Here is a 23,200-nt window from a genome sequence, read left to right on the forward strand (position 1 = left end):
CAAAGTGACACAGAACATTTTATAAACACATTTCACTGACACAGTGCATGAGCATTACACCACTTACCCATCAGTTCTGGTTTCAGAACACAGGACAGCATTACACAAAACAGAAGCATCCAGTTTTAATCCAGATCTATATTGATGACAAGTATTTAGCAAAACTGGGCTAATTGTTTCTATGCTCTTAAGATACTATAGTATGTGTAAGTTCCCTTGAATTTTAACAAACTCTGAACTAAATGAAGGAGTTAAAGTAGAATATATATAAAATCAATAAAACATATTTTAAAATGTAAACACCATAACTTCAGTCTAAAGGCATATGCCTTAATAGCTATGCATTTTTCTAAACTTTAATTTTAATCCTTTCTCTCCCACACCAAAGTAATGAATTTTTTTATCTTCAAGTATGCTGTCATCTATTGTCATTACACATTGCAAAGCAAAAGGCCAGTGGCAAAGTTCTCCTGTAGCTTCTCAACATGTCATCACAGAGTGACTCAATATAGCTATCACTAAGTCTCTGTTTAACTGAAGTCAGTCCCATTTTGATGTCTGGGTTTGCAGCACATATCCACTGCAGATATTTTGTGAGCTGGGTCTTTGGTTGAATGAATCAAAGCTTTATGTTTCACATGGGTTGTGAAACTGGTCCTGGCAAAACAAAGGTAGGGTTTTTTGAGGGGTTATCATGAAGAAATATTCAGAGATAACCGGAGATTCCATAGAACACAGGACACCCCAGCAGATTATAATGTATAAAGACATGTTAATGTTTCAAGTAATTTAAGGCAGTATCAAGAAGGGAGCCTGAGGGCCAGATCCAGACCTCTTTACTCAGTTGAGTATTCTCTCCATATAGCCTTGCTGATCTTAATCAAATTGCTACAGCAATAGGGCACTATGTACTGTAAGTGATGTAGTCAGGCCACAGATGATCAATACAGCCTCTGGTAAGGGCCAGAAAAAAGTTTTAGACCCGTGTATGCGTTTCTTATTAATGTTTATGTCTGTCATCGGGAACAATATTCAGTTCAATCCATCACACAAAAGCCTCAAAAGAAAATCATCTTAGTATCTTCCATAAGTCAGAGAGACATAGGGAATGTTTTGGCTTTGTCTTCAATTCAATGAAAGCATCCATTGTTATACTGAAAGGCTGTGTGGAAGACAGAGAGGTCTTTGATGAAAACACATTTGTGCACACATGAATGTGAACCAATGAATAACTGCAAGTGAACATGCCACAGCCTGACAGCATAGCGTGTTATGGATTCTAAATTAACCAATAATCAGTAGTTCATTAAGCTATACCACCTTCAAAGAGGTTCCCATCTGAAGCTGAAGGCTGCAAGCCAAAATATTCCAATTAATAGAATTCTTCTTTTTCTCCTGCCCTGCATCAGGGAAATGCACAGTGAGAATGGGATTTGTCAGCCTATTCCTGTTTCCCAGTCACTGACCAGACAGTGGAAAGCATAGACCTGCAGCAGCTCCAAAGGCAGCAGGGGTGCCAAGGAGCAAGGCTGTCTCCTTCCCAAGGGCTTGGAACTAGCAGAGAAGTGCTCCCCCCTTCCCTGTCCAGGCAGAAGGAAAGCAGCACTGCTCTCAGAGCTCAGGAACCCCTCACCTAAAAGGAATTGCAGAGATGTTCAGTCAAACAGTACCTTTGAAACTGATGGCACTGTAAATATTGATACCTCTAGAAGTGACACGAGTAAAATTAGGCCTCAAAATACTGAAATACACAATTTTAAAAGTGTGTGCTGATGTAGAACTCCATACTCTTCACACTGCCCATGCAGAAGCAGTAGTATCAGTGAGCTGTAGTGGATGTGGCTCTGGGCACAGTGCTGCTGCTCACACAAAGTGCCACTTGACTTCAGCAAGAGCTACAGTGAACAGTTTGTGATCCCTGGTCCACAGGAAGACACTCCTCATCACCATGTTAAATCACCCAGCTCTGAAATAAAGAGGTTCTGTGTTTGGGTTTTTTGTTTGTTTTGTTTTTTGTTGGATTTTTTTGTTTGGTTGTTTGTTTTTTGTTTTTTTAAGGTTTCTTTGTGGTTGAATCTTTGTACAATTTCATTCAACTTTTTTACTCCACTGCCACTGCAGAAGCATCTGTTGAACCTATGAGTAAATCATGAGTTAGGAGTAAAGGAGCTGTTAAAAAAAAATAAAAATATCTGCTTTCAAAATGTTTAGTGTCTGAAGCAATTCCAGGAGTGGGAGGTGAATAAACCAGAATAAAATCATTTAATCCACAACATCTTTTCTTTGTGCAATAAAAGCTTGCCAAGGAACAGAACTCCTAGAAGGCACCACTTCTTACTTCCTTGCACTGCCTCAGAAGACTTCAGTGTGTGGAACAAAGCAGAAGAAGCTGCATGGCTCCTAAGAGGAAGATAAAAAGCTTTTGCTTTCTTGATCTACTGAACACTACGTGAATCCAGTGCTCCAATAGCCTTTGGTCAGGCAATTCACAAAATATTCCTGTCCAGCCCTGGTAACACTGACAAACGAATCTCTGCCTCATGGCTTCAATACTCTCCAGACTGGGTTCACCAGTCACCTGGAATCTGTGGCCCTTCTCTGAGTGATGGCTTCGGATCTTAAAATCAGTAGGTGACAAATGGAGGTAAGCAGAAGAGTTGCTGATTTTGCGGATACACCTTCCATTCTTCTGGCACAGAACTTTGCTACAGAGTTTGGCTGCTGAGGTCACATTAATGACATAATGTCCTAAAGGTCCATCAACGTACTGTTTCACAGTTAAACAGCTCTCCTGTAAATAATAAAAAACCATGACATATTTCTCAGTAGCTACCACTATGCCCAAGTTTATTATATCTAAGATGATAGTACTAAACTGTTCTTGGCTAAAATAACCAGTTGAGATAAATCTTGCTGGACTTACATACTGGAGTGATCTATTTCGTTTAATGGTCTTACTTCCATGTTTAAAATTAGAAAAAGCTTGACTTTTACTATACTGTTTATTTGAGTGCCTGGTAGAAACATACAGTATTAGGCTAGGGAGGAGTTCCAGGAAGCAGAGTTTATGTGTGAGATTAGCTAGTTTCTTAAGTACATATTCCCGGTAACTATGGACTAGCAGCAGTGCATGGGACTAGCAGGTTTTAAAGCACATATTGGGTCACCACTCTGGCCCTGATCTCTCCAACTCCTTTAGTTTACCAGGAGCCACATAATTGCCATTGACCAGCAGAAAAGTTGTTGCAATTGCAGCTAGAAAGTTCAAGTTCAGATTTCCTGCTTCCTCAGCCCCAGTCAACAGTGCTTTGCCAGAGACTTAGGAGGAAGAGGGCAGATTGCATGAAAAGCAGAGTGGGCATCAAAGCTTAGCCCTAGGATTGAGTAGGAGCTAGCCTGCCATGCCACCTGGGAAACTCCAATGCAGCCTCCCATCTCCTCCATCACTTCAAGGATTATTTGTGAAAGCCTGAAGAAACTGGCCATAGAAACTAGGACTTTTCTTATGGAAATGTTATTTCCCATGTGTAGTTTCAACACTAGCAATCAGAGAAAATACTCTGCCTTCAGATTCCATTCCTTCTCATTGGATCTGTACAACTGTCATAGCTACAAAGTAGCATAGAATAAAACAAGCTCTGCTTATATTTGTATGGCATTGTTTCAAAACATATCTTTCTTCTCACTTGGGCTCATTATCCCATTGAGCTACAAATGACCTGCCCAAAGCAATGTGATCTGAAGCAATGGGACTTCTCAACCTAACAGAAGTATAGAACTAACAAGACCTGAAACTGATGCTGAGCCAGCATCCTCAGCTGCTGGCTGATGACACTGATGAAGATAGATAGGTGCTATGGAGGGTGTGGTGGCAGAGAAGAGGTATTGAGCTGACTCCTAAATGTTGATAAACTGATAAGACCTACCTTTGAGCTGGCATATTGCATACTGCCCCAGAGAACAACTCCTGATGCTCCCAAAGCTGCACTTTCCCCAATGGTATTGACCAGATCTGTCTGAAAAAGAAGGCCAAAAACCACACATCAGAAAAACAAAGACACAAAAGTGGAAATAAAAAAAGCATTGGATGTGGACATCACATTTTTTTCCCCCTGAAGCAATATTTTTCCTGTGGCATATTCTTCACAATAAAATCCATGTTTAGTTTAGAAAGCTCTTCCGTGTCTCTCCAAAGGTTTGCATAGGCAGCATTCATGACTCTGAATCCTAAATAATAGTAATTGAAATTCTTATAGTTTATTCACAAGAGTTTTTCCAACCAAACTAGTGGAGTAAGTAAGAATTGAGTGATTAGTTTTATCTACCAAACCTACACAGGCACAATTTTTGGCAAGTGATGATAAGTATGATCACACATCGTTGAATCACCCTTACAGTGTCTAATTACTGTTGATGGGCTTTAGGCAGAAGTCTAACTCATGCTTCTTCAGCCATACCAACATAGTTACAGGGCTGCTGTATCTACCAGAATGAATGCCATTAATCCAGGAAATGCAGCTTTGAAAAATAAGCCTCTCTCCCTGCTATATAGTGCCAAATGGAGGGGGGAAAGCACACACATCTGCATACTGATTTTACCATGTCCACTTTAGTATTGAACAAATAAGCAGCCAAGCTGTAACATTAGCAGTAGCAAATCTACCAGAGTAGCCTGAGTGTAGAAGAGGAATCACTGGTGCCTTACCAACAGCATAACAGCGTATCCTGCAAATGTCTTAAAGTCATTCCCTGAGCCTGTGAATATTTTGTCCAGAGAAATGCAATTCAATCTTAGAAAATACGAAGGAAGGAACTTATTCTTTCCCTGAGTTTCAAGGCATGATCAATTATATCTAAAACTATTTCTGTCTAGAGTAATTGACTAAAAAGTAATTTCTGATCAGTATTTGTAATGAAAGACATTACAAAATTTCTTGGGTTGATGAAAAAAGAGCAAATTCTTTGCACCACTTCTATGAAAAACCAATCCAAAAGACCAGCCAAATTATCTTGGTATGGTGGCAGCATCTTAGAAAAGCAAAGTTATAGAGTGGATGAACCATGTTATTATTGTTAATTACTACTAAATAATTTATTTCTCTGTGTAAGTGGGCCTGTTCATTTATCAATGCATACTTATAGAGTCCCTGTTCCTGAAACATTTATGGTCAGAAATATAAAACAAGGCACAAATAAATGCTCTGGGAAATGGAGAATCCGCTGAAGAGCTGAAGACAATTACAGAAAAGTGAGAGTGAGCAGAGGCTTTGACCCTGAACTAAAGGTTGGACAAAACAGTGCAGAAGTATGGAAGAGTAGAACTCACCTACTGGCTTTTAGAGCACGATTCATATTGATATAAAGTATAATCAATAATAATCAATAATCAACTGTCAAGTTCAGCACTTTTCTCAGGCTAAGGCCAAAATGTGGCATTTTATTGGAAGCTATGATTCCCTAGGGATGTTTAAAGGACTCTTATAACACCTGCACAGGTTCTGGATGCTGGAGAAAACAGCAGCTCACCACAAAAAATTTGCATGGGACTTCATTTTAACACTCTCCTTATAGCTTACATTTCATTTTTTTGTATTTTTTACAATAAAGGTCAAGTGCTAAGAGTCCTTCCCAGGAAGAAAAAGAATTAGAAAGACATGTTCTGAATTTTTCTCTCTTTCCCAATGCTTAAAAGATACATAATTTCCAGCTAACCCTTGAGAGAGCGTTACCTTCACTATGTAGTTACAGATGATATTTCTTTCTGATGTCATTTCGCTTTGCACAACTCAATGAAGGTTCAAATTGGAGCAAGAAACAAGTGGGAACCTGACTACATCTTATGATAAATTCATTTTAATAGGTAACCTGCCCATAAGGAAACAATTAAGTTTTCTAACTCTCATAGTTATACCTTTTACTGAATGACTGTGTCATGTTCAGTACCTCAAAAGCCATCAGCACAGAAGGGCTCTTCCCCAGATAACCTATGGACAGGGGGTTGTGCCCTTACTTTTATTTCTCCTCTCTCATCGCTTGTTCATTTTGGTCTGATGATTCCTTAACTCTTTTCTGGTGCCTAACACAGGGTGCTGGATTCACCCTGAGTGGGCTGGGAAGAGAACAGAGCCAAGAGCTTCTGCACCAGAGCTAGGTGCTGTGATCAGTGGACAGTCACACAAAGAGGGAGTCACCACCACCCCCCTTTCCCTGCCACAGACAGGGTTATAAAATAAAGGTTTCACTCCCCATTTGCACATTTTGAGAAAAGGAAAGATGTGCTTCTCCAAATGGCTGAGAGTAGCAAACTGGGAGCAGAGATAGGGAGGTGCCTTCATGAATATCTGAGTGAAGCATACAAGCTATGCCAGCAGCCTCTGGTGAACACAGCAGTCTTGGTTCTCAAGACTATGCAGGGCTATCTCTAAACAGACAGCTGATTTGGTAGGGAGGAGGAGGCTTTAGTTTCTGTCAATGTTTTTCCATATTTAGATGAGCCAAGTCACTGTATTGGACACTAAAAAAAATAGGTGAGACAAACCATTTCAGTTTTGGAACTCGAGAGGAAACAGGATAGTCAGTTCTTGTTACAAGTTGAGGAAAGAAAAACAAGTATATCTGTAATCTTTCCTTCAAATTTTGAATAGTCTTAGTTACAGACATGTATTTTCTGTATTCAGGAATGGTACTGCAAGCCTGGCATGGCTGCAGGGAATGGTCTCATTTCACATGCACACCTGGTCATCAGAGAAGACTATCTGTAGGTGAACAAGAGAATTGTTATCCATTATTCATCATTTGTCAGTTGTCATCCTGCTTCATTAATGACTTCAGCTATCTAGTCAGGAAGCACAGATGCTACTGTGTGACTTCCCTCTCCCACACACTTAGTAGTGAATTGTCAAAGCAGAAAGTTTCTAAATACCCTACAGATGGCAAACTTCATTTCTAGAAAATACAGAAATCTTTCATAATGATTTGGATCCCAATTCAGAATTTACAAATTGTTTCCAAGATAAAAAGAGGGATTAATTTCTCAAACACCTTATGCACAACTCACCTGATTTCCAGATGCAGTTGGGGTGAAAAGTACATCACACAAAACTACAGCATCTGTTTGGGACCTGGGCCTTTCATCTTTCTGAAGGTCTGCTAGACCCGTGTCTCTCCCTCCGTGACTTCAACTCACAGCAATTCTTTCTATTTGATTCCACTCTGTTATTTACTCTGTATTCCATACTTTACACAGAAGAGCTTACACACAAATCTTGAATGTGCCATCAGTGTTTCTGTTAGAATAGAATGCACAGGGCTTGCACAGCTTGATGGAGCAGGACAGTGGTTTTCTTGGCCTAGTCCCTGACAGAACTCAGGTAACTATATAGCCTGCTATCCCAGTATTTCTATGGCCACTTAGCCTGGATGTCGTTGTGCTACCCTGGCATCTTTCCTTGTCATCTTCATGCACACTGTTGCTGGAACTCAGAGGTTTGTAACTTCGTGAGCATCACTTAGGGGCATGACATGGATCAAATGAGAAGCTCCAATCTTGTCTAAAATCTGAACACACAAAACTACATTTAAAATATCCTGATGGCTCCAGGGCTATGAAAGAAAACAAGAACATTATTTTCTGGATCATTCCTATTTAAAATGTTATTAAATGCAGCCCTGCAAATTCCTGTCAGACCCCAAGCTGTTCTCACAGATGGTGTGCATAGTCTGGAGACGCGTCAAGCCCTGTCCCATGGCTGCCTGTGGTGCTGGGTACTGTCCTTATTAGAAAATATGTAGTTAGCAAAATCCAAATATGTTTCTCTGGATATGCAAAGATCTTCCCTGGCTTCAGACGTGCAAAGTGAACTTAAAAGCATCCAAAAGTAAACGGCTACATGCAATTGGAAAACAGGCTGGTGAGTTAAAGAGCATAACTTGAGAGAAGCTTCACTACTGTTCAGAAAATAGCTTAAGGTGAACCAGTAACTATATACTACCACAGATTTTGAATTCATGCATAACTGGTAACAGCATGTTAGTTGTTATAGCTTTCAGTAGCATTCATGTTATTTTTATATCAATCAAGAGACTAATTATTTTTTAAAAAAGTATTAATACAGACTGCATTTGAAGAATGCTTATGTATTTCCTAGCCCGAGTTCTTTGGTGAGGGTGTTCTGGGTGAAATCCTACCTGTACTGCCCCCAGTGACTCCTTGCCCTCAGTGGGACCCAGCCTTGCCTATCTGCCCATGGCTTCTGAGTCAGCTAGGACCTGTGATTTCCACATAGAAAACATCTTCAAAGAGTCCCTGGTTGCTGAAAATGATCCAGAGCAAACTTGTGATTACTTCTATGTACAATTTGCTTCCCAGAGGCAGCCTGCAAGTACCATTTCCTTCCTGGGGCAGACTGAAACATTTCTCAGGCTCTCAGGGCTCTGCTGCACCTCTTCAGTTCCAGCTCCTTGCAGCCACATGCAGCTTGTGGTTCATGGACCAACCTTCACCTTTCCTCTTGACACTTCTCTGCCATCTTCTGTTCTGGTTTGAGTAAGAACTTGTCTCTGGTAGCAGCAGAGGCAACCTCTCTTGCAGCTGTCCATAAAACAAAGGGAGGGAGCACCCCCAGAAGCTCTTAGTCATCAAGGGGTTATTTCCATGAGTTCTTTGCCCCAGATTTTCTCCCCTCTCATGGAATTGATAGCAAATGAAGAAAAACATTTGGCACTTGGGACAGCTACTAGGGAAATGAATATGCATCTGTGCCTCTCTATTATGTGCATAACGAAAGTGACAGCAACAATCGTCAAGACATACCCAGAAAGTCTGGGATCTGAGTACATATAATTTACCATCAATGTTGTGGACACTATATATTTATTGCACTCGATCTTTGGTTGAAGGAATATTGCATGACTCAAAAACTTGGTTTCTCTAATAAAAGAACTCTGCAGTTTATCTCTAAATGTTGGACATGAAGATGGTGTTTCTCTGAAAAGTGAAATAGGTGGTAAATTGTCATCATGCAGGAGTTAGGAACTGCAGGCCAGACTATTTTACTTGACTGGTTTATTTCTATACTGAATGAATTTATGTTTGCATAAAGAAACAAAAAACCCTGAGGGTCTTCTCATGGAAGTTTATCTTTCCATTACACTAATTAGTTTTAAACTTCACAAAATTTGTCAAGTTTATTTCACAAGCTATCCTGAAGAATTAAAATATCAGAATGAATTACTTCCTTAAGGAAATGATTTCCCTGTACTTTCTTTCTAAATTACCCTCATTAAAAATATACAATGCTATCCTACAGAAGTAGACCAAACCACTGCCATATTAACACTTTAAAGGTATAGAGTTTTGTACTGTGACTACAGTGCTTCCTTTCAGAGGGGCGGCCTTAATATGAAAAACAAATGCATAAGTGCTTTTATACAGGAAAAGCTTTTAGAAAGTACTTTTTCTAAAAGGCAGTTTCTACTCTCTCAATTTCTAAAGAAGTCTATTTGCTTACCTCTGTTAAAACATGAAAAGTATAAGCATAAAATGGTCTGGAGTAAACAAACACTGGCAAAACGTAGTCTTTTCTAGCAATTGAGGCAACACGCATTGCCTCTTTAACCCGATAGTGAACAAATTTTAGTGCATTTGGACTCGATTTCAATATATAATCCAGGTATATAGAGGGGTAGAGAGCAGTGCTTTGCTTCCACAGCCAAAGCAGGAGGTCATTGCGAAAAGACTCAATGGGTGGGCACTTGCCCGTGTATGTTTGGGGATGTTCTTTGTAATCATAATTGTAGCAGTCCGGGTAAAGATAGTAACCCCACAAACCATTTGGTCTCATATGCTCAGCCAGAAGGATGGTGTTGTTCATAAAACTCCTGCCAGCATTTTCAAATTCCTCTTTAGCCACTTTTCTAATTTTCTCTTCTGACCACCGAGGATGCCGTCTCCTAACAATCTCAAGAGATTTATTTCTATAAATGCTTTTATTGCCCCAGTTCCTATCCCACTGAGGCCTCCAGTTTTCCCAGTCAATGACTGCAAGTCCCTGAAATTTCTTCATGGGTATGCAATAGTCAATGTCAGACTTTGCTTTACTAAGGTGTTTGATAAGACTTTGATTCTGGGGTACCCCTCCATTAACAGGATCTCCGCTGTCTGAGTAGTAAGGATAGTATCCCAAATGAGTGTGGTAGAAGATTGTCACATTGGATCCACTCAAAGTCTCATTGATGTTGGATGCAATGTCAAAAACACTGAGATCCAGGTCCACCTTGTACCGCAGCCTGCACTGCTCTGTTGGTGCGTTCCAAACAACCATGAAGGGCCTGTGCAGAACCAGAGGGGCCCGTGCCGGCTTCCGCAGATGAGCATCAACCATAGCAAGCAGAGACATCACTGCTAACTGTCTGACCCAGACATCCATGGTGGTTTTTTTTCTGGAAAATTGCTATGATGTGCCCTTGAAAACAAAACCAAGACAAGACATGTTAGAAGGGCAGCATGGGAGCAGATACAATGACAAGGGGACATCTTTTGTTTTGATTTGCTTTTGGTGACAGTATACTCAGTGCAAACACAGAAAAGTACAAACCCGATCTTGTAGAAGTTAAGCCTAATTTCAAATGCTTTGAAAAGGTCTTTGATAGATTTTGTTGTCCAGAAGTGTGTTCTGATGCTCAGCTTTTTTTTGCTTTCCTTTTCACTCAGACACTTCCCACAGCTGATTCAGACTTTCCCCAACATTTATTTGTTCCTTGATGTCTACAAAAAAAATAGTTAATCAAGTAATAACCTAAAACAACAGTATAAAAATAGAATGTGCTGCTCATTTAAAATTTCAGTTTCCAAGCAAGCTCTGCTATGGTCAGTCTTGACTTGCCTAGAAGTTCATCACAGTGGGGTTATGGCCTTCTTTATTATCTGTATATTCTAATGGTCACAATAGGAAAGATAATTTTTAAAAAGACAGACACTTCTACCTCACATAGATGACCTAAGAGAATTCAGAAATGCTGCAATTTTCAGTATATGAAATACTCCTGAATTTCAATTTAATTTTCTAAATGAATAGATGCAAGACTGATAATCAATCTACAGGCTAGAAGGGTGTTATGTTAATGTTTTAGTGGTTTAAGCTACTTATTATACTGAAAGTAAATTGAATAACAATATGTTAAAGAGATGAATTGTGTTAAGCAGATCTGAACTAGCTGGAAGAACATGCTGTATCTTTAAAAAAGGGACCTAGTCTGTAAAAGTGGGGGGTATTAATATTAATTTTTTCCTTCAGGGTCTGCTGTTTTCCCTGACAATCACACTGGCTTGGGGACTGCTAGTACTCTGGGAGCTGCCAGAGCTGGCAGGCTGCTGGCATCCCAGACATCCACACCCCTACTTTGCACCCCACTGCCTGCAGGCAGCCGCTCCAGAATCTCTGATCTCTTCACCAAGAAACACAACTCAACTCTGTCCTTGGTTTATCATTCAGGTCTCTTTGCTGATCTTTTTACAATCCAGAGATCATAAAAATGGTTTCTCTATGAATATATGTAGTTTGACATGGCTTACCAGCTCAGTTTTTATCTTCTATCATTCACCTGTCTAGATTCTCCAGTTTAGTCACATGCTAAATCACTGCAATCACTGTCTCTTCATGCACCAGATGTGAATTTGGAATGTCCTGAAACCAGATATTTCCCTCTTTCTACATACATTGTAAGGATTTCTTTCCTTGCCTGTAAAGTCAAATCTAAGTTATCCTATTATAATTAGTCTAGCTTCACTTGTCCATGGTATTTTCTCCATTAACATCAGTTAATCATCTAACTCCTTTCCAAACAAGGAGGGCTCTTCACGCCTACTTATGCATTAGCTCATAACCTGGATCTTTACATTTCTTGCTGTCCAAATCAGTATAACCAACCCGCCACTCCAAATACTAGATTTTGCAGTACTCCCTGAATATTATCTTTTAATCCATAATGGGATACCAAATCTACAGAGGAAGGTCGCAGGTAACCCTATCCAAATCTTCTAGTGGACTTATTACAGAAAAAACTTTCCACTCTTTGAAAATATGTTGGCTCTAATAAGTAATGTATTCCAGGATTTCTCCCCTCTGTCACTTGTCCTTCATTGCCATTCTTCCATCCTCTGGGTTTGATGTATCTTTTCCTGTCTGCCACTGCTTTCCTTCCTATTTCCGGCCTTTCCCTTAAGTCTCTACTTTGTCCTTACGTCTCCTGCAGAACAACCTTTCTCTCCTCTATCCTCAGTCTTGTGTTTTTCCATCCTCAGTCTCAGAAAAACACTGACTTCCTCCAGACTGTGGTTTGGTATAAGAGCCCCTTCCCAAGGTAGGAAGAAGGCAGTGGCTGGGGGCAAGGAATGGAGAGCAGGACTGAAAAAAGCCACAATGCTGGATTCCCCAGGAGCAAGCCCTCATTGGCAAGCTAGAGATAGATGTATGCCCATGCTGTTTCCTCAGCCACTCTCTGAATGCTTGTTTTGCATGCCTAAATATAGATTTAGCACCCAAGTTTTATAACTTTGTTCGCAATCCTTTAGATCCTATTAAGGTAATATCCTTGAATGAAATGGGCCATTGCTACAGGCCATCAAGCTGGTACTGTGTAGAAGGCAGCCTGTTGGAAAAGGATGTCATGTTATTTTCACTCTACTGATCTGCTGGAAGAAAGTCTCATGCTTGCAACTGGTATATTTTTCTTCATTTTCCTGCAGTCTTGCATAATCCTCTAAGTAATGCCATAGGCTGAGAAAGACAAACAAACAATCAAGCCACAAAAAGTGACTTTCCTGTTTTATACAAACTGAGCAGCACACCATAGAAATCTGCATTCCTTTGATGCAGCAAACTATCTTAGTAGATTGGTGATTTTTCATTATTTGGACAGGATTACTTTGTAATACATGAGAAAAAAATCCATAACGTAAACAGAGTTTTTCTCAGAAAATGATAGCTCAAATGAAATGGGAGGAGCACCAAGAGAAAATAAAGGCCATTAGTGAATTTCTGTGTGAGAAAGTCTGGGAAAAGATCTCAGCTGCCTATTCCCACAATCCAAATGCTGGATTGTTCAACCTTGTGTTATTATATACATATAATTAGATCATTTTATCAGATATTAATGACTAATACAGTACAGTTCTTGTTTAGATCTGACAGCTTTAGGCATTAGAACATTGCAGATAGTAAATCAGAACAATTAGGCCAGGAAATAATATTGCAGGGTAATTTTAAGTTATATTTTTAATTCTTGGGCAATTCTTGTTCCTATCCCTGACAAGACTTTAAATCACAGTGGCTGAGGTTAGAAGAGACCTCTGTAGGTTACCTAACCCATGCCAAAACTGGTGACTTAGGACCATGTAAAAAACACCAAAAGTGACAAAATGAAAATGTTTATCTCAGGACATGTCAAATAATTCTTCCGACTGGATTGATCAAATCTTTGAAATTGTGAAGACTGATCACCTTGTTGAACTCTAGACATGCAAATTTCTGCATCTGCAAGATGAATCCACAAAAAAAAAAAAAAAAGGCAGAAATATGTCTAACACCGTTCAAGTTGTTTTGAATTTATGAGTCTGGTCAAGGACAGTCATTCAGGATCCACCAGTGAATAACTGACACCTCCAAAAGTTATTATAAGTTCCTTATTTAAAGCTATATGGAATTAATCACCCAACTATCTCTATTAACCTGGAAATAAGGTGGTAAATGCCTCAATAACATGCTTACCTTTTGGATGGCTAAAGCAAATCATTGCAATAAAGCATTGCATTTCATTGCAAAGCATCACACTTTTTCTGCTACTGTCTATTCCACACGAGACATTACCATACACACAATTCCTTAAAGGGGACGTAATTAAAAAATAAAAAAAAAAAGTTTTTTGAAAAAGTTCCAATCTAATTGCATTTATCTGCAATTAATTCTGATGTTATTTGCAGACAGGAATTTAATTACTGATACTTCTTTTTTCTTTAAAAAGTCATCTGAAGCCAAGTGAAACAAGTTTCAAAAAAACAGGTAAGGCCATATTTCTGAAAAAGCAGAAAATTAATTATGTGTTGTTTCACAAATGCATGAAGGAACCTCTAAACAAGAACAAAACATCTTTTATTAAATTTTCCTCTGCTGTACATGTGGATTTCCTCCTTTTTACTCTTATGCATGGGCACTAATTGGACTGCTTTAATCCCTGTTTTTTAATGAGCACAGAAAGTAATGATTCCTCCATGAAGCTCATTATCAACTTTGATTCTAATTGTCTTTGTTGTTGTTGTTGTTGTTTTTTTTTAATTCAGTGACATATTGTCATGGTTAATTTAACTTTCCAAAGATGCAGATAGCTTTCTGAGGCACTGCAGTGTTTTCAGACTGAATATGCTCTCAGTGTTTCTGCTCTATATTCTAAAAACAAAAATGAGTTCTTCATGAGTGAAAGAAGTGGGACCTGATCATAAATCCATTGAATTTGATGAGAACGAAGTTTTTTTATTGTACTCAGGAAATTTTGGATTGTGTTTTCACTGCACCAAATGACATGTAGTTTTTATTTGCCTCAGTTTCTCCTATGCAATTTAGGATGAAGCAGGTTATGGCTGGATTTCAACATACTCTTCAGTAACTGTGGATTCCACCATTTCTTGAATAGAAAAAATTGCTCATTTCTGCATATTCTTTTCCTAATTTTTGTAAAAAGTAACAAGAAAATGTTTGCTTTTCCCAAGAAACCGCTGTTAACTTAGTCCAACCCGTATTCAAATGTTTTTATTAGTCAGAAATCCACTATATTTTCTTCTCCAAATAGTTGAAAACAGCTGAATTAGACATTTTAATTGCACATTTTGATTCTAAAATATACCACTTCAATTTCTTAAAAATATAGACTCTTACACTAAAGAAGCCTATTTGCACACCAGGTGCTCCAATACAGACCAATGGAGTTCTCTAGATGGCCAGTTCTTCTCTGATGGTTCTTAGGGATTATCCAGGCAGTCTTTGCACTGTAACATGAAGTTACATCTGCTGCTTTCGGTTATGATTTTTATGCTGGTCTTAAAACCAGGCAACACAACTTCATAATAGCCAAGAAAATGAACACTTTCATTCTATACTCATCTGTATGCTGACTTGAAGTATAGTCCATACAATTAGCTATAACACAGTTGGTTTTATCTGTGAGGTATAAGTTAGACTGCACATCTGTCATTGAACTCCACAATTACTTCAGAATACAGAAACACACTGACAAAAATAAATAAATCTGGAGTTCCTATGGTAACAGCCACTTCAGAATCCCTCATTAACCTGTATCTGACAAACATAATTTAAAATCCAGAATAGGAAAGAGGTACAGTTAAATCACAGAGTTCCAACAGACAAGAGTCATTTCTTGGGATCTAAATTGGATTTACAGCATTTTTCCAATTTTGCTTTCAGCCTCTCATAGAGTTATTGACTCCTGCTTGGCTGAGTATAGCTTTGCACGCTTTCATTGTAAACATATTAATTTTAACTACTATTTCTCATATTTGTAGAAAGGCATTTTGCTTGGAAAAGAAATAAAATATGAAGACACTTACAAAGGAAAATAATGGAACAGGATTGTTGTCATTCCACCAGGGAATGTAGAAAATTGGCAGCTAAAAGAAATGTCCTTTTTTGAACACAGGCTGACCACATTTGGTATAGAAATCATTATGATGGCTAAGAAATATGAACATTTCAACTGTATTTAAGCATATTTTTGCCACACAATCACATTTAAAAGTACCTTGCAAATAGTTTAACAAAATCTGTCCAGTCTGCCTCTGTCTTGCTCCCTCTCTGCTGTTATTTTTCTGTTTCAAAATTGTGTAAAAAGTCGTGCTTTTTCTGGTTTTGTTGAATAACGGCTTGCATTAGTAAGCAGGTAAGATGGACACAGACTACCTATGTCCATCTTTTGAGAAACCTTCTGCGGTCCAAAAGCGTAAAACTGCATCCCAGAGAAATTAAGCATTCACTGTATCCTCACAACTACCAGTTTTCAGTCTCTTGACTCATGTTTTCATAATTCTCCAGAAATATTTCTCACATTCAATATCAATTTAAACAGTGAACAGAGGGAAAATAACCTTACAAGAAGGACCCGGGGGTGTTGCTTGATGACTGATGAGACCAGGACCCAGCAATGTGTGCTCACAGACCAGAAAGCCAACCCTGTTCTGGGCTGTATCAAGAGAGAAGAGTGACTAGCAATCTGGAGGAGGTGATTCTGCCCCTCTACTCTGCCCTTGTGAGACCCCACCTGGAGTACTGCAGGGCCCCCAACTCCAGGGCCCCCAATAAAAGAATGACATGGACCTGTTCAAGTGAGTCCAGAAGAGTGTCATGAATACGCTCAGAGGGCTGGAGCACCTCTCCTGTGAAGACAAACTGATAGAGTTGGGGTTGTTCAGCTTGGAAAAGAGAGGGAGACCTTCCAGTACCTAACAAGGGCCTACAGGAGAGTTGGAGAGGGACTCTGTACAAGGGCAGGTAGTGACAGGACAAGAAGGAATGGCCTTAAGGTGGCGAAGGGTAGGTTTATATTAGATACAAGAAAGAAATTCTTCCCTGTGAGCACGGTGAGACACTTGAACAGGTTGCCCAGAGAAGTTGTGGCTGCCCTATCCCTGGAAGCATTCAAGGCCAGGCTGGATGGGATTTTGAGCAACCTGATGTAGTGGGTGGGTAGCATCCCTGCCCATAACAGGGGGGTTGAAACTGGGTGATCTTTAAGATCCCTTTCAACCCAAAAAATCCTATAATTCTGTGATTCTATGATTGTATGATTCTGTGATTATAGGCTTGTAATCTTCCTTAAAGATCAATCAAAGTACAGAAATGAACATATGATTGTGATATATTTCCTTCACAATTCATATTGCAGCTCATTTCCAATAGGTGAACATAAATACCACGTTGCAAAGCATGAAGTAGCATCCCTTTATTTTTGTGCACGGTACATGTAAAGAAATTCAAAGAGCAAGGAGATGGGGATTCAGGCCTTTGCTCTCACTGTTGACGTTTTTGTAAACTATGGATTATTCATTTAAAAGCAGATGGAAAATGACAGAGTACATTCTTTGTGTGTATCACAGATTTACAGTAGGTCATATTCGGAGCAGAGATCTGCTAAGGCATTTCCTGTTTAACTTTATTGCTTCTGTTATGTGCAGCTCATGGCATGCCTTAAATTGAGAGAAAAGACTGCATGAAAGCATGGAAATGAAGGAAAAACAACTGGTATTGAAAATATATTCTTCCCACAGAGCTAATAATTCTTCTATTAAAAGTACCTATTTCAGTACTTCATGTGTCCTGGTCTATCATCATCTACCTGTAACATCAGATAGTCATTAGAGGCCAGACTCTTACATGTTTGCACACACTGTTTCTATGCCATAGGACTGGTTTCCTAGAAGTACAAATGTCTCCCTAAACTAATTTTATTCCAGTATTACCTAAATAAAAGTAGAAGACTTATAATTATTTGTTTCGAGTTTGCCTTTTCATTCCCAGAATGAGAGCCGTTTTAGTTGTGTTTACAAGTGGGAAATGGTGGCAGAGGTTACTGGAGAGCAGAGGTCGGGCCCAGCTCCCTGGTACTGGTGCAAATCCTCAGCATAGCCCACAGCCAGCTGCACACATTACTCTAGGCTTTGCCATCAACAGTGGACAGCACTCTTCTGTCCATGCAAAAGCTTGGGCTCTGCTCACTTCTAGATCCCACACCTGTATTTTAATACTTCCACTGGTGCTGTATTTGACCTTTTCCTTTCCATGTGTACCCTTAACACCTACTGGTGCAATGCTCTGTAGTGCAACAATACTCTAAATTATTGCAAATGCCTTCATATCCCACTTTTGGAGCCTGTTTTTTGATGCTTTTTGATTCTGGCTGGGTACAGCCTACCCAACCAGAAATGGGAGTGCTGGCATCCCTTGTCCTTCCTTTGTGCTCTCAGACAAGCAGCGAAGACTGCCAGTGGGGGTTGTCCTTCCCTCCTGGCTCTCCCCACTCACTGCCCCCCTGCCTTTAACACAGGGTCCTCAAACTATTTTCCAAATGTTAATTCTTAACTTCCTACTGGAAAGATAAAGGTTCCCTGTTGGTATATGAAACTTTTCAGGAATTCACTACCAAATCAAGGACAGAGGGAAAAAAAAGATACAGGTCATGGTTCCCAGTACTAATTTAGTTAAAAGATTGTGCTGTCATTTTAAATCACTGCAAATTATGATGATACTTTGAATACCAGGGAAAGATAATATGCTTTAGAACTGTCTGTGCAGTAGAGGAAGATTAAATATATATATGCCACAAAAAATTTTTAAATTGCTGAAGGTTTGAGTAAAAGGTATATTGTGTGAGTAGAAGAAACTACATAATGTTTGGAGTATTATACCATTTTATGTACCTACTACATGAATTTATCTTGCATCTAATATATGAAGCATTGATCTATTTTTTTATGAAAAAGCTTCCTGTACTGTTATTTTTCAATTCCAGTCCATCTGCTTCTATTGTATTACAATCTGAAGACAAACATATTTTGGGAAAAAGTATTCCAATACTGAAAGTTACAAAGCTCTTGTTGAAAGTATAAACTTTTATAGGTAATTTAAATATTTATTTCTTCCCTGTATGCAAAAAATAAAGGGGAAAAAATAAATTGTATTTTTTTGCCATTTGGAGGAGTCATATTGATTGTCGGATCTGTTAAAGCCTTAACACCCTGAATAATTAAGACTAATGTCCTCAGCAGTGTTCAGTACACTCTTCTGCTTCTGATCTTTGATAGGTGAAAATAAAAATGCCTACCAACAGTATTCTGTAAAGAAGTTCTTAGTTTTTTTTAGATTTTCTTTCTAATTTATCACTAAATACTCTTAACTGAAGACCGTGATCATTAATTGGCACTAATAGAATACATTCTACCTTCTGGCATGTAATTTTAATAGTTTATAAGAATATATGAATGGGTAACACTGTACAATAAATAATACATGAGTTTACATTCTTGCAAATCATATAAAATAATTTAGTTTCTTTCGTACCATCTGCTTAATTCACACATTCATTTTCTGAAAGGTTTATTGTTATTAGAGGCACTCATAACAGGGAAAATTAAGTCAAACTGATAACACAGAGAATGCCTACAATCAGGCTTTGGCTTATTCCTGAGAAAATGCTGCAAGCTAAATTGACTTTAGCTTACACAAAGATAAATTATGCTTTCAGACGGTGCAATTCAACAAAATTCAATTGAAATTAATTGAGGGGTGTAAATCTGGAAAGATTCCAGTTGAATTCATGGAGTTATTAAGGATTTATAATCTTGTGAGAGGAAAAATGTGTCCTTTAGTCAGCTAAAAACCCTTAATATGTTAGCAAATGCTTAAAACACTTGTGTATTCTGACTGTAAATCTCTGCTTGCAGTATATAATTCCTATTCTTTGGATAGTACAAAAGGGAATATTACACTTTGCTGAACAGAAACTCAGGACAATTTGGAAAACATGCATAAAGCATTTGAGGTGAAATTAACTTCAGACTTTATTTGCATGCCAATACATGGCTTAGTCTGGTGTGTATACTGTTTCAAATAAATGAATTTAAAATACCTCTAGCTCTACAAAACCCCAGCACAATAGATTGACAAAATCATTAATTAACAGAACTTACTGCCAGACAATGAACTGCATCCTCATTTGGGCTCCTTTTAAGATTACTTTAAAAAACACCACTTGTAGGTGTGACTGGCATTTTGAAACAATTCCCCTGAATGTCTTGCTTCATACGAAGGAAGTACTTCTTTGCTTTTCATATGGAATTAAATAGGTGAGTAGCATATGATTGCATATGAGCAGCTCCCTTCTAGGTAAGTGGTTTTGCGTGCACAGCCCAGTACATTTAAGAACTAAATTGATTAATCAAATTCTGAAATAAAGTGAAAACATTACTCTTGTTTTTCAAATGTTAAGTTTGTTCACAGACACACCATTTCAATATCAGTTATCTAACTTAAAACTGCTGTTACACATCGGAGTGTTAAGCACCAAATAGCTAGGTGACAGAAGAAAAACCACAGGAAATAAATTATAGTCCAGAATAGACATAATAGAGAAAATAACACAGAAAGCCTTCCTAACTGGTAGACTATAAGCAGAAGTGAAAACTTTGTCTTTACCGATGTTAATTGAGTAAATAACATGGCACTTACCTCTATAAAACCAGAGAACAGCAGAAAACTTTGCTGAAACAATTTACAACAGCTGATGTGTTTGTCCCAGAAATGTCCTCCTGCTAATGAGTGGGCTTTTAACTAATGAGAAACTGAGGGCATCTGAAGATAAGGGCAGAATTTTACCTAAACGCTCATCATGTCATTGCAAAATAAGTAAATAAATTCATTAAAAACATAGACATGCTACTTGTAAGCAGCTGGGCTCTTGCTGCAATAATTTTGTATCGCCTGCTTTTATGTCCCAAAAAGGGATCAACTGGTCTGGTGTTTGAGAAGAATTAAATTGTGTTTTGAGAGCTACACACTCTGGACTGCAGTGACAGGTATTACAGCTAGGTCACTGCAGCGTGAGGAGAAGCAGGAATGCTGGCAAATCCAAGCAAATGAAATAGTTCAGGAAGATCTATTTTAAAAACTGGCTGAATCACTGAGTCCAAGGAGTGGTGGTTAATGGAGTTAAATTCAGTTGGTAGCCCCTAGTGATGTTCTGCAGGGCTCAAGGGCCAGTCCTGTTTAATATCTTTATCCACAACCTGGACAAGGTAATCGAGGGTGTGATCAGTCAGTTTGCACATAACACCAACCTGGGCAGAGGGTAGGAATGGCCCTGCAGAAGGATCTGGACAGGCTGGATTGATGGGCCAAGGCCAAAGGTATATGCTTCTACAAGGTGAAGTGCTGGGTCCTGCACTTGGGCTGCAACAGCTCCATGCAGAGCTACAGGCTGAGGGAAGAGTGCCTGGAAAGCTGGCAGAAAAGGACCTAGGGGTGCTGGTAAACAGCAGCTGACTATGAGCCAGCAATGTGCTTGGGTGGCCAAAAAGGCCAAAGGCATTCTGGTCCGTATCAGAAATAGTGTGGCCAGCAGAACCAGGGAAGTGGTGGTCGTCCTCCTGTACCTGTCACTGGTGAGGCCACACCTCAAATCCTGTGTTTAGTTTTGGGCACCTCACTACAAGAAAGACACTGAGGTGCTGGAGAATGTCCAGAGAAGAGCAGCAAATCTGGTAAAAGATCTGGAGCACAAGTCCTGGGAGGAGCAGCTGAGGGAGCTGGGGTTGTTTAGCCTGGAGAAAAGGAGACTGAGAGGGGATCTTATTGCTCTCTGCAGCTACATGAAAAATTTCTTCACAGAAAGGGTTATCAAGCATTGGAATAGTGGTTAAGTCACCATCCCTGGAGATATTTATATGATGTGTAGTTGTGGCACTTAGGGGCATGGTTTAGTGGTGGATTTGGTAGTGCTGGGTTAATAGTTGGACTCAATGACCTTAAGGGTTTCTTCCAAACTGTTTTATGATTCTGTCATTTGTGTGCATAAGCCTCCCTAAAACTAAACATGAAGCACTCAGTCTTTCCTATTCCTTGAACAGGACACCTGCAAGTGGACCCCAGGGACCAGAGGTTTCTGATCACAGTGTCTACACACCATGGGATGGTGTGAGTGACCAAAGCAGGGCAGAAGGGATCAACATATCACAGCATCCTTGTATGCTCTTTAAAGAGGCTTGATTCAAGATGACAACAGCTTAAACAGCTACATCCTACCTCAACTACCAGTCAAAACCCCATAAGATGTATAGGGATAGATAGAAGGAGTCCCTACATACAGAAGTATGACAGTCAAAGGCATTTGTGTAGCATAACAATGCAGACAAAGAGGTCAGAAACATTCATATCCCATGTGGAAACTGTGAAGTGTAAAAGAAGGAAACTCTGGGTTTCCGCATCTTGTCAAGCACAAGTGTTGCCATGTAACAAATGAAACAAATACAGGAAACAAGTACAGAGAATTATTGGAACAACTACAGACATTTTGGTTGTTGTTGTCACCACATTTGTCTCTGAATCTGCACAGCTATTTGAATTAAATAGGAAACAAGTAGCTCCCTGGGCCCTGGAAATAATAAAGTCAAGTTTCCTATGGGCCTCTGTCTGTCATCCTTGACTGAGCTCCAAACTATTTCCCAAGGCTGAGGCAAGTAAAGATGATCTCTCCCACACTGGTTCTTCAGCTTGCAGCATGACTCATTTTTTTCTTGTCTTTTACTCAGCAGGTTGTTTCCATCAATGTGTAGAGACGAGATAGTCTTTGAGACCTGAGCCACTCCTGAGTTTCTGGCTGATGTTTGCTCTTACAGATGGACATGCAAATACACAGACAGAGTTTTGGCCATATCTGTATGGTCAGCGAGGACTTGAGCATCATTTCTACAATGGGAAAGTCTGAAATTACATCTGGCTACTGACTGTTCCCCAACACCATCAGCAGATATGTTAGAGGGTGCATTTAGGAGCTGTCCCAGACATGTCATGGGTCAGAAAATGCATCCCTGCAGCGCTGCTGAGGATCCCCTCATCACTCACCCACAGCCTGGCAGACCTGTGCCACAACCCTGCGCTCAGGATTCCCATCCCAGAGTGCAGCCAACAGGACCACCCAGCAAGCACCACTTTTCCTGAATACCTGCCAGATCTCAGCAACAGTTCATTAAAAACAAAGGACAATCTATTTGCCTAAAACAGACTATAGGACAAAGGGTAAAATTAAACAGACAGCTTTTCATATTTGTCCTTATATCCATCTTTCTTTGAAGCCCAATTATCTCAGCCTGTAGGCTCAGAAATGAAGGCCAATCTGACATGTATTTGAAATGCCTCTTTCTCGATGTGTTTCTAGCTGCATTTTTCCCTTGGAGGGGGGCTGCTAATGCAAATGCTGCCCACCTCTTCCTTGCTACACACCCTGCTGATAAAGGTTAGCATCCTCTTGGAGCCTCAGCTCTGTGCCGCTCAGCCTTGCCACCCCTGCAGCAGTAACCCCTCTATTTTACTTTCACTCATGTTCTGGGTCTCATTTCACTTCACTTTAATATTTTCATTTTCCTTTT

The 23,200-nt window shown here is 39.4% G+C and overlaps 1 protein-coding gene across 1 annotated transcript; it reads right to left on the reverse strand.

Annotated features, from left to right (window-relative positions):
• Window positions 1-2,362: 2,362 nt before the first annotated feature.
• Window positions 2,363-20,351, reverse strand: HYAL4 (hyaluronidase 4). Its single transcript, XM_027894743.1, has 4 exons — window positions 20,286-20,351; window positions 9,510-10,463; window positions 3,927-4,016; window positions 2,363-2,791 (listed from the first exon to the last, which is right to left on the reverse strand). The coding sequence occupies exons 2-4, from the start codon at window positions 10,425-10,427 to the stop codon at window positions 2,363-2,365; spliced, it is 1,437 nt and encodes a 478-aa protein (XP_027750544.1). The 5' UTR covers window positions 10,428-10,463; window positions 20,286-20,351.
• Window positions 20,352-23,200: the final 2,849 nt, after the last annotated feature.

This window comes from Empidonax traillii, unplaced genomic scaffold (assembly GCF_003031625.1).
Source record: "Empidonax traillii isolate 1590-97213 ecotype Southwest subspecies unplaced genomic scaffold, ASM303162v1 scaffold441:size580623, whole genome shotgun sequence".
In the NCBI taxonomy this organism is placed as follows: domain Eukaryota; kingdom Metazoa; phylum Chordata; class Aves; order Passeriformes; family Tyrannidae; genus Empidonax; species Empidonax traillii.